Below are 12195 nucleotides of genomic sequence, written 5' to 3'. Positions count from 1 at the left end.
GCGCCTTTAAGAAGTGCAGCAATGCCAGAGGAATGTGGACAAGCCATGGATGTTCCTGAAACCATCGCGAATTCACTGCTCAATCCGATATCTGGATATATCGAAACTGTATAACTATTAGGAATCCAGGATGCTAAGACTAATGACCCTGGTGCCATTATGTCTGGCTTCAAGATTCCTTGATAGCTCGGTGAAGGACCTCGTGATGTGTAAGTTGCAACGACGGGTGCTGGTGTTGATCTCACAAATGTCTGTTGGAAGCTAATGCTGGCAACAGGATTGGCACCAGATTTAGCATAACTGATCACAGCTGCACCATCTTCAGGACTGATAACAACACCAGGATATGCAAATTCTTCTCTCTGGAAAATTCTTGGATCGTCAGAGATGTATATAGCAGCAGGGGCAGAGGATTCAGCAATGGTATTTATTTGATCAAGGAAATGTCCATTTTCACATATGATGATTCCATAATTGAAGCTGGATAAGGAAGTTGAATTGCAACTCGATATTGACTCGTTGTAGATAAGTGGGAACTCGTTGACAAGGGCGCTAACAGGGTACATTGACCATCCAGTGATCACTTGTCCATTTCCAAGAGTCAATTTTCCTGAGAGGACGCGATCAATAGAGCCAGCAGCAGTAGTCAAGAGCCAGGGGATTCCATTGTGGAGTATTCCAGGAGTGACACCTGCATTTCCTGCTGAAGCGGAAACAACATATGATGATTCCATAATTGAAGCTGGATAGGGAAGTTGAATTGCAACTCGATATTGACTCGTTGTAGATAAGTGGGAACTCGTTGACAAGGGCGCTAACAGGGTACATTGACCATCCAGTGATCACTTGTCCATTTCCAAGAGTCAATTTTCCAGAAAGGACACGATCAATAGAGCCAGCAGCAGTAGTCAAGAGCCAGGGGATTCCATTGTGGAGTATTCCAGGAGTGACACCTGCATTTCCTGCTGAAGCGGAAACAAGAACGCCTTTCTCCATAGCACCAAATGAAGCTATGGCAATAGGGTCTTCATACAATGGAACATTATCAAATCCCATAGAGATGGATATCACATCGACACCATCAGCAACAGCTTGATCCATACCAGCAAGCACATCAGAAGCGAAGAGTCCTTCATCAAAAATTACCTTATACATAGCAAGTCTAGCACGTGGAGCGACTCCTCTTGCTGTGCCAGTTGCATAGCCAAAAAATGAAGCACCCTCGACATAGTTTCCACCAACAGTTGATGAAGTATGCGTGCCATGACCTTGTGTATCCCTGCCTGAATTCATACTAATTGTAATATTAGGATTTGCAGCTTTAACTCCTTTGTTGAAGTATCGTACACCAATTAACTTATTGTTACACATTGAAGCATTAAATTCTTGTCCAGGCTCACATATACCCTTCCACCTTGACGGAATTTCAGTCATCCCATCATCCTTATAACTCTGACTCTCTGGCCATACTCCAGTATCAATGACACCAACAATCACATCCTCGCCATAATGAGAAGCTGGCCATAGTCCTGACTCAGGATTCAGACCGAGAAACTCAAACGTATGAGTAGTGTCAAGAGTGACCTTTTTATCAGCATAAGCCGACACAAAACCAGGAAACTTTTCAAGAACTTGCAGTTCATCCTCAGACATAACAGCACTAAATCCATGAAATGCATTGTCATACGAATAAAGAAGCCTAGTCGGCTTGGTAGAACTTGCACTTGCTGTATCTTTCAAGTTGACAGTTTCAAGAATTGAAGAGTGCCATTGCTCATGACTAGTAAAAGCCTTAGGCATGAATGACTTATCCATATGGATAATGTAAGTGGTTCTTTTTCCTGAGGCTGAATTAGCTAAGAGGAACAATAAGAACAATAAGAATCCCATTTTTGGATTCACTTTTTTTGCTTCAAAACTCAATTTCTTGTGTTACTTTCTTTATCTGTTCTAGTATGCACATATATATAACTAATGACATGGTGCATTGTTAAGCTTTTGGGGTTTATTCTTAAGTTGGATTAGACCATTTTGTTTTGTTTTATTTGTATAGGTATCTTATTGGCATAATCCTCCATCTAATCATTGTTCACTTTCTTGGCCGGTTTATTTTGTTATTTCCAAGATAGTTATGTTCCTTTTATCTTTACTAGTTCTTGAAATGTCTCCATAAAACTTCAAGCATATGCTAACAAGATATATAATTTGACAATTGGCTAATAAAGAACCTTTCAATTTGTACCTATTGCTATTTTAATGCTTTTTTTGTCTGGAAATATTGCAAGGGATGTTGTCCATTATGCTAATAAAAATGGACCCAAGTAGAAAACTTATGGGATGTGACATTCCTTTGTAATTCACTATTTGTCAATCAAGTGGAAAGTCAACATCAAAAGGCTTTGTTGAATGCAATTTGGAGCCAAACCAAAACTATAATGAGGAAGTTATGAACGAGTACAAAGGGTAAAGTTAAACCTTTTCACAATAAATCACCAAATTTTGATTTTGGTCCATATAATATTTTTCTAAACATATTTAACCTTACGTGAATTGTTGATTGTAAATTTTCTTACGGCTAGTTACTTCATATTCGAAGCTAACATTTGTTCTCGCAATAGTCTAAATATAACTCTTTTTCCTATATAAATGGTCGAAGAATAAACGGTTCATATAATTGAAGGTTAAATGTACTTAATCATATATCAGAAGAACCACTAAATTCGTAGTCTAAAAATTCCTGCTCAAATTATTTTTGTTTATGGCCACTAGTAAGCTCCTTTAATTCTTACTCTGGCAATGATACTACTAGGTACTAGCTCTAGCTAGTTTCTATTCTATGTAACAATTTGGGCCTTTCTTTAGGAAAAAAGGAAAAGTGAAAAGAAGGAACAAAGCAGCAAAATGATTCACTTTGCATGTGTTGTTTCATCAAGAGAGAGAGATGCAAAAGAATTTTTTTTGTGTTGTAGATATGTAAGAACAAGAAAGAATGTTCGAGACTGAGATCTCTATTTAAGTTTTGATCCCTTCAATTTCGTTTTGTATATTTGTTTTTATAAAATAGCATAGTGCGAATGTATTACTTTTTCAATTCTAGGAATTTAAACATGAGATCTCTAATGAATAGAAGAATAACGTTTATCTAACCGCACTCTCGATTTATTCTTTATAATATTCTTTACTCCCTCCATTTTCTTCTCTCTTTTGACAAAACCAAACAGTGGAAGAGAATTTTCCCATTCACATTTTCACATGCAGAACTGTTCAGAAAGTCAAGATAGGACTGTTTGGTTGGAGGCGCCCCTAAATGTTTGGTCATGTATTACACCAAATTAAAGTTGTTGAAAACAAATAAACATCTTAAATAACTTATAAAACATAACGACTATTTTCTACATCATGACAAAACTAGAAAACATAATTAAATTGATGGGTCCAAAATCTCAAATCTCTAGCTGTCAAAAGGATCATCTATAGTAGCTGCCAAATACAAAGGACACCTACCTCATTTCCTCCTTTTGTAATTTGTAGCATACTCAAGACTTTAGTGCTCGTAGGGACACTCCTAGTGGCGGAGCCACCTTTGTTCAAGGAGAATTAATTAGCATTTCATTTGCGGAAATATTATATCGGGGTGGCCAGTGGTTTGGGCTTGGGACTTCCATGTTGGAGGTCTCAAATTCGAAACCCCTTGCCAGCAAAAGCAAGGGGTTTGCTTCTGGGTCGAGCTCGTTGCACCGGGCTTGCCTAATGCGGGTTACCTATCCTATGTGATTTGCGAGTTATTGCATAGGAGCGGAGGTTTTACCCTGTGCGCACCTAAAGGGTAGCGGCTGCGGGTTTCCCTTGTTAAGTAATATTTTAAATTCTCTTAGTAAAAAAGTTCCAGCTAAGATGATTGAGAAAGATTCAACAAATTTGAACCACTCACATCACACTATAATAGCGTAAAGGCCGGGACGGTCCGCCATTACAGTAGGCATCCCATGAAACATTTCAATCAGACCCTACCTCAGAACCCAAATCACCAAAAAGAACATTTGTGTTAACCTTCGTCTGATTAAGGAAAAATCAACTGTTTTGGTCGTACATTTTGACTAATTTCAGTTGTTAATTGTTCAAGAATCTTCTTTTTATTGAATGTAGCTTTCTGTCGGTGACATTATCTGTCCACAAGAAAATGTCTCCATCTGATGTCCCTCCCAAAAAGATGTACCTTTTCTTTTCTAATCCTGGTAAAATCCATATAATGCAGGTTATTTAGTGCACTTTTTAAGTTACCACATTAGGATTACGGTAGACAGTTAGTAGGTTATTTTAACACGATGTAGTAATAAAAGGATATTGTCAGTGCACAAAAGTTAAACTCGTTTGTGGTAAATGCAATACAATAAAATCATGTCCTTTCACTGGTAAAATAACAGTTATGTTCAAAGCAAGCCTGAAGGCAATTACATACACTAATAACAAGGGCTATGCTACAAAACCTATCAAGACTGCTGAATTAACTGAAAATGCAGAAGTTAAGTGAATGATATTTACATGTGCTAGCTCCAAATGAATGACAGACGAAACAACGGGGTTGGAATTGACCTTGTTGTTGGTGCTGCTAATGCTCATCATCGGTTTCTTGTTTCTTGACCAAAGACCAGTTGGTTTGCACACTACTTTCATATCCACTGCTATCACCTGATTCAATTACACGCTTGTCCATTAACCTCTCTTTAGCACCATCACGATATAAACGACCACCATGCTCCCTTGAAGCCCGTCGCTCCTGTATCAATGCCACAGTTATTCAGAGGAAGTGAATGAAAACCAAGTAAGGGTATTGATAGGAAACTGATGAGATGATCCTTGTACTAATTAACACAAGCACTATGCAAAAATATAACAGTGTTGGTCCATGATGTAATAAAATAGACATCACAACTTTGATCAGATCTCACCAGCACATTACAACATATTCAAAGCAGTCCATGTGCTTGGTAGTTGGTAATAGGGTACGTAAGGAGGTTCATTAATGTGATCTAATTTATGGTGTAACAAACATAATTCCAACAGGATATATCTTCATGTCATATCATGCATTAAGTGATCATTTAGAAAAGAGATACTCGTGACTACATTTTAGCTAACAGCGCAATTACATCCAAATTAAGTCTTAGATTCAGTTCACATCATTCCATTACCCCAAATGCATTCTTAGCGGTCGACTCTCGTGACTAATCAATGTGACATTAAATTCAAGGGCCTGGAGGAAAACAAGAGCTTACATCACGAAAGGGAAAGTCATCAGCTTCAAGCATGTGTATTACTTGTCCCATTTTTGGCCTCTTCTGAGCATTGGGGTCAACACAGCGTAATGCTACCAAAAGAACACGTTTCAGGGCTCTTGAAGAAGGCTTCTCAGGTATCTTGGGATCCACAACGCCCTCGGCATTCCGGTTTGAAACCATTATTTTAAGCCAATCAACCAGAGTTACCTGTGAGCCGGATTGACTAAGCAGAGTCAGAACAAAACTGGAATAAATATTAAAGAGGTTTCCTGAAACTAGGAACTAACATTGATCATATGAGACAAACCTCTCCAGGAGGACGGCTGTAATCCACCGGATTCCTTCCAGAAATGATTTCCATAATAAGAATTCCAAAACTATACACATCACTTCTCTCATTCAACATGCCAGTGCTAGCATATTCCGGAGCAACGTAACTGATAAAAAAGGGGTCATCAGCAATATATTTTCCAAGAGCAACTCAATATTAGCAACAAAACAATGATAGTGGGTTTTGAAATGTCAAGCACTAACCCGAATGTTCCCATAACCCGAGTAGTAATGTAGCTCTTCTCAGCACCCAAAAGCTTTGCCAAGCCAAAGTCTGACACTTTCGGACTCCACTGCTTATCAAGCAAAATATTGCTTGATTTGATGTCACGGTGAACAACCTTGGGTTCAAGGCCCTCATGAAGATAGGTTAACCTGTAAGACTCACCAAGCATTAGTTACTCCCTTTAACACAAAGTACAAAAACAATTACCGCTCAAAAAAAAAAGGTTAACAAAAAAAATTAGCAGTTGTATACCCTTTAGCTGTTCCAAGAATGATATCCATTCTAATTTCCCATGTAAGAGGACTGCAAGGCCCTACATCTCCATGGAGCCACTGTTCCAAGTTCCCATTGTCCACATACTCATACACAAGCATCCTGAAATAGCATATTGACCGTATTGAGTAATTCATCCCAACTCAAGCTCAAAAGCAGAATCTCCAGAATAATTACAGGTCAAAAATATCCTAAAAGACAATCACCACCATAATACTATAGCTGACAGTATTAAGCTGCAGACAACTGAAACTGAATTACCTGTGAGCACCCTCAGCACAGTAACCAAGTAACCTCACCAAATTCTTGTGCCGAACCCGACCAATTGCTTCAACTTCAACCTTAAACTCCCTCTCTGCTTGACCCCTGAAAATAAAACTACATATATAAACCTGTAGACAGAACAAAAGGTACAGCTTTTTTCATAAACTAATCCTATAATTACTGCTTTCTTTTCTCTATTCCCTTCTTCAAACTGCTTTACTATGCTTTTTAAACCGAGGGTCTATCAGAAAAAGCCTCTCTATCTCTACAAGGTAGGAGAAAAATTCGTGTATACTCTACCCTCCCCAGACCCCACTTGTGGAATTACACTGGGTATGCTGTTGTTGTTAATCCTATTATGTAAGTAATTAAGCCCCAAAACCCAAAAGATACCACATTTAACACATGAACAACGCCATATTACTTAAAAGCATACTTTACATTAATGACATGTCAAGACACATGCAAGAATCATAAACATATTTGAAACATTATGTTATCAATATATAACCAATTCACAGAAAAGGAAAGAACTTTGAATAGTGCACCTGTTATTGAGCAAATTCTTAACAGCAACTTTACTGTTATCTTCCATAACTCCACGGTAAACAATTCCATACCCACCTTCACCAATCACATTTTCCTCAGCAAAATAATTTGTTGAAATTTCAAGCTCTCTCAGTGTATACCAATGACCCCACCCCAAATACGAAACCTCCGGCACAGCAATGATAGCCTGCTCATTAGACCGAGCTTCCTCACTACCATGACTAGACCCGCCACCTTGCCCAACCCGACCCGGATGGGCAATCTTCTCACCCTTTCCGATCTCAATGAGTGTTCTCTGATAATCATCGGAATTCTGGGTTTTCTCCTCGAAAGAATCAGGTTCCGGTATCGGAGCAGGTAGTAATTTCGGGTTTTCCGGCAGAGTCCGAATTGGGTCGATTCGGATTTCCTGAATTTCCTTGGATACTTTAGGGATATTGGGGTTTTTCTTAGCTGAAACTGAAAGGGTCATTTTACTAGTGCTACGTTTGGAAGTGAACCATAGTGAGATAAGAAACAGAACAAGCACAATTGCAGCTCCTACACAAATACCCAAAACAACCCATAAACGTAAACCAAAAATTGAAGTTCTTTTGGAAAGTTCATCAGTCAGAAACCCCGACATAGTATAATTCCCTCTTCTTCTTCTCCTCCAGCTCCGGGAAGAAGAATTGGGCGTTGATTAACAAAGAACCGTTGGAGGAGCAAGACAAAGTATTATATGGTAATGGGATAATGCATGTGGCACTATGGTGGGGACTATGGACTCTAGTGTTGATGGTAGAGACAGTGGCTTGTTACAGTACAAGTCATCTTTGGAGCTAAGCTGAGAGGGAGTTTTGGGACCATGGAGATTGGGGGTGGGTGGGGGGGAGCTGTAATGATAGGACTGGTAGAAATGGAGAAAATTGCCCCCACTGGATTCTTGATTAGCTTACTTTATTGTGACATTCATTAAGAAACGTGTATTAGTATCTATACAAGTATGAAGCTATTAATGGACGTAACCATATAGTAAATGGTATAGTTGGTGGCATTTCTTTATTGATTGATTTGTGCCTTTTTATTGCTGTCTTCGTCTTAAATAAGCATAATTTAGCAATAATCAAGTTCATTAAGAAGATAAAAGTATAGGGTATAATTAGAAATATATATTAATTTTATGATATGAGATATATTTTTTCAAGATAAATCTTATTTTGAGACGGAAAAAGTAGTTTTTATCTGTCTTCTTTTCTTATACTTTTTTGTTGGATTGTTTGGTTAGATATTTCATTTAAAGATGGTTGGTGGATACTTTAGCTTCATTTTAATTGAGCTTGATACCACCTTTTTCTCAATTTCCCACTTTGATAATAGTTGTGTCACTTTTAGTTTCTTTTTTGATAATTAAAGAGTTGAGAAATGATTAAAAGAGAATGTTGTGGAGTGGGTGATCTAGTTCAATTTATGCTTATCTTTATATTCATTAATATTATTGTTAGTGGACCTTTATTTTGATTATTTTTTCAATTACTCCTTATTTTATAGTAGAAGATGCTACATCCAATGCTTATATTGGGAAAAAAGTAAATTTTGTGGCGGATTCCATTAACTGAAAAGTTCAATCAAGGGAAATAGACCTTTCTATAAAAAGAGTTATACATAGTTCAGGCCTTACAGTTTAGTATACACTGTTTATTTATAGTAATATATATTGAAGACAAATAAATATGTCCGTCTGAGTAAAAGTGGTACCCTCACTGTAAAAGTATACAATTCAAATCCATTCATCATAATTATAGAAGAGAATGGTACCAGATATTTATGTACCTGTTCGAGTCACGATAGAGGTAAGTGGGAACACTATTGATCCTCCAGGAAGATGGAAAAACTTTCCATAGCAAGACATCTGAGATTCTGAAATTATCCAGAAACGACATCTATTCAAGACAGTAGCATATTTTTCATTTTCAAGTTGCTGTAAGAACTCGAACGCTGTACACTAAAAGTATCTAAAAGTTTGAACAGTTATTTTTCCAACACTAGTTATTTTGTCAAGTCCAAGTTTCAACAGTTACAAAAGCACAGTTCTGTTCGTGCTCATCGAGCATAACAATCAAGGATCAGTGCATCTCAGGACCATGAGGCAAATATTTAACTTAGGAGATGTACAAACAATTGGAGTTTCACAGTATCAATAGTTAATTCCATCTACACCAACTCCTCAAATATTTGATCCTGTGAAATTTTGGTTAAGACGACACTCCTGATGATGAATTGTTTCCAGAGCAACTCATATCTATATGCAATCTTGATAGTGTATTGTCTCGGCACATGTCCTGAATAAGTAAGAGAATTGCTTTAGCTTTTAACTTAAGAGATCTCAATGAAATACTACAAGCAGATTACCTTAGAAGATGCTAAATGGTTAAGAACTCCATAATGATTCTGAATTGTAGTTTCTAAAGCTACAGCGTTTTCTGTGTTATGTGAGGTTATTGTTGGTTTGCCTGATGGATTCTGATTGGAAATTTCAAATGCAGTCTGTGGCATTTCTCGATTCACAGGAAGTGTAGCTCCTCCATTTGCACTCAGCATAAAACTTCTCCCATCAAATTCATTACCAGATGGGAGTTGCACCGACTGCAAAGACCCAGGAACATATCCTGGGTATAAACTCAATCCATTCCTCAAGGTAAGCATCTGTAAACCCAAAGAAAGGAGACAAACGGAAAGTTTCTATTATGCAATTTTAAAGAGGACAGTGGCAGATATGAACTAGTAGTGACTTCATCATAATCCACATGTGCTTAGATCTCAGAAAGTCACTTCATACTAGTCATAGCTTATGACTACATGTCATCGACATCAAACATCAAACATCAACAGCCCAGAAAGAGAGAAAGTTAACACATTAGATCTTTGAGATGGATGACACAGTGAGGAGTATTTTCTTTGGGTTTTGCAAGAACCACTGTACTTTTCATTTACTAGATTAAATTTTGGTATGTTGTTGATCCATTATATCAAGTGAACTATTAAGCTATTTTCCTATTCTCCGCAACTATATGAAATTAAAAGTAATTATAAGATTTTTTGCACTTCTCAATTTCAAGAGCCACAATATATGCAAACTACTCACATGCATCAGAAGTGCCCTCGTCTTCTATGTGATCAAAAACGTCAAGGGGATTTGATGATTATACCAAAAGATTACCATTTTCGTAAATAAATCATAAGAGGAACAGCTAACTATTCAAATTAGCAAGAGTATGAGAGGAAACTTGCATCCATCCGGATTTCAGGAGGTTTCCTATCTGAAATCATCTAATCATAAAAGTTTTAATAATACATATTATAAGGGGGAAACCGAAAGAAACCACATTACAGATAAGACTATAAAGTAAATTCATCAACTGACTCTACAAATCAGACAATGACTGAAAACCTTGGTGAGATTTAAAGGATGGAGCATATCACTTCGCACAATTCACATCATCTTCTCCATTTCTTTTATATGTTATATCTTAACTTTTATCTGTGAATGTTCCACATATGGAATCCCTTTTATTATAAATAGGGGTCACTATAACCCATAAGAGGGACAGTTTCATAACAAGAAGCCCTTGAATTCTATACAAGTCAAGATCAAATCTATCAAAGTGAGATAAGCAAACTTGTTTCTTTATGAAATGCCCGAATTGTATAAAGGAGGCTCTTGATTTTATTTCTGGAAAAAAAATCCGAGGAATCACCAAGATTCACTACAGTTGAAATAAAATACTACACTTATCGCAATATTTTCTACCTTTGATTATTTTTTCAAGCACAAAATTTGTTGTTACACAATAAAAATGTTAAGCTTAAAGCCAAAGCAATGCTCATTGCAAGGTAGAGAAATGGCTAATAGCATGAGATTTACTAAAAAACAGTTTAAAATGGATCTATTCAAACTAAAGGAGCAATAAGAAACTAGTGAACTTAGAGGGGTGCTTCATCTCAAACTGTATACGAAACAATTCTTGAATATAAGAGAGGTTTTTCTTCTTCATTTACACTTCTCAATTCAATCCCTTTTCCTCTAACCTACTTCAGGCCATGATACTCCCAAAAGTAAGAAACATAATGAATGTTCATGCCAGACCAATACATACTTTCTCTTAGCTTATCCCACTACTCCATAACCTAGTAGACTAGTAGCAACTAGTTTTTCACCTCTTTAGCGTTACCTACTAGCTCAACTCAGAACTCCAAGGATTTAAAGAAAGGCTCCAAACCAAAAGCACTCCATTTCATTTAGCTTCTTTTGGGGTGTCAACAGTTATAAAAAACTGAAGATGATGAGGCCTGTAACATCATATTTCAAAGTTGTGTGTGCCATACTTGTCTAGACAATGTGTTACATAACCACAGAAATACACACATCAACCTTTTCCATTCCATTCCATTTTGTGGAAGATACCTACATAAACTTTCTGCACCTGTTTTTGACTAATCTAAAGAGTTGAGACTAGTATTTAATTTCTGTCACATGAAGCAGTGATAGCATCCAGCTGAGAGAAATGCAATTTAAGATTAATATGTTCTTTATTTTATTTTATTTTCCTTTTTCATATTCTGATTTGATTTTTCAAAGCTCCACTGCCCCTGTTCATTTATTTTACCAGTCAGAGAGAGGACAATGATACTAGCAAGAGCAAAGTCGTGACATTGTGGAAGTATTTCAATGATAATAGACTCACACCTAAAACATAAAACTCTCCAAAAGTGGATAGAATACAAAATGCATCAAAGTATTATGTATGCCTTTTGCTTTTGACTCATGTAGAAGACCACTTTAAATAAATTTAAGTGTTCATTCTCTAATGGCTTAAACTTTTACAAGAGGTGCTACACACAAATTTACATTGTATGGGACCAGTTGGAGGTCTCGACCTCGTCTCACTGCTATTGATTTTTCACTTGCAAGATTTTTAAAAGATAATTCTCCCTCCATTTCACTTTATATGGCATTGTGGGCATATGTGGGGGGGTGGGGGGCGGGGGGGGGGGGGGGGGGGGGGGGGGATGCCACATATCTAAAGTACTGTTGGATCTTATGATCATAAACATACAATGATATTTTTGTGCAGTAAGAGAAATGGAAAATTTAAAATTAAAAGTTTTCAAATATAAAAAGGTGTCATTAATTTCGAAGGAGGGGGTTATAGTAATCTAGCCTGTAGTGTGTGTGTGTGTGTGTGGGGGGGGGGGGGGTTTTCAAAAAAAATCCCAAACTTTTTTTTTTTTTTG

The 12195-nt window shown here is 37.1% G+C and overlaps 3 protein-coding genes across 3 annotated transcripts in view; all 3 read right to left on the bottom strand.

Annotated features, from left to right (window-relative positions):
• The window catches only part of LOC102591691 (subtilisin-like protease SBT1.7), a 2613-nt gene extending 717 nt beyond the window's left edge, over positions 1 to 1896 (bottom strand). The window contains exons 1-2 of the mRNA XM_015312049.1: positions 954 to 1896; positions 5 to 691 (exon numbers count right to left, since the gene is read on the bottom strand). Of these exons, the coding sequence (XP_015167535.1) occupies positions 5 to 691; positions 954 to 1890 (1624 nt within the window). The 5' untranslated portion in view covers positions 1891 to 1896. The remainder of the gene's footprint in view (positions 1 to 4; positions 692 to 953) is intronic.
• A 2455-nt stretch (positions 1897 to 4351) lies between these two features.
• On the bottom strand, positions 4352 to 7830 carry LOC102591476 (probable serine/threonine-protein kinase At1g01540). Its single transcript, XM_006354802.2, has 7 exons — positions 6921 to 7830; positions 6370 to 6474; positions 6088 to 6210; positions 5814 to 5984; positions 5587 to 5716; positions 5277 to 5486; positions 4352 to 4777 (listed from the first exon to the last, which is right to left on the bottom strand). The coding sequence occupies exons 1-7, from the start codon at positions 7544 to 7546 to the stop codon at positions 4610 to 4612; spliced, it is 1533 nt and encodes a 510-aa protein (XP_006354864.1). The 5' UTR covers positions 7547 to 7830; the 3' UTR covers positions 4352 to 4609.
• A 996-nt stretch (positions 7831 to 8826) lies between these two features.
• LOC102591818 (transcription factor SPATULA-like) overlaps positions 8827 to 12195 on the bottom strand; it is a 5137-nt gene continuing 1768 nt past the window's right edge. The window contains exons 5-6 of the mRNA XM_006354803.2: positions 9313 to 9606; positions 8827 to 9242 (exon numbers count right to left, since the gene is read on the bottom strand). Of these exons, the coding sequence (XP_006354865.1) occupies positions 9156 to 9242; positions 9313 to 9606 (381 nt within the window). The 3' untranslated portion in view covers positions 8827 to 9155. The remainder of the gene's footprint in view (positions 9243 to 9312; positions 9607 to 12195) is intronic.

Source organism: Solanum tuberosum, unplaced genomic scaffold, assembly GCF_000226075.1.
Source record: "Solanum tuberosum cultivar DM 1-3 516 R44 unplaced genomic scaffold, SolTub_3.0 scf00184, whole genome shotgun sequence".
Classification (NCBI taxonomy): Eukaryota; Viridiplantae; Streptophyta; class Magnoliopsida; order Solanales; family Solanaceae; genus Solanum; species Solanum tuberosum.
The sequence above is the reverse complement of the archived record's forward strand: the minus strand, read 5'-3'. Positions and strand labels throughout refer to the sequence as shown.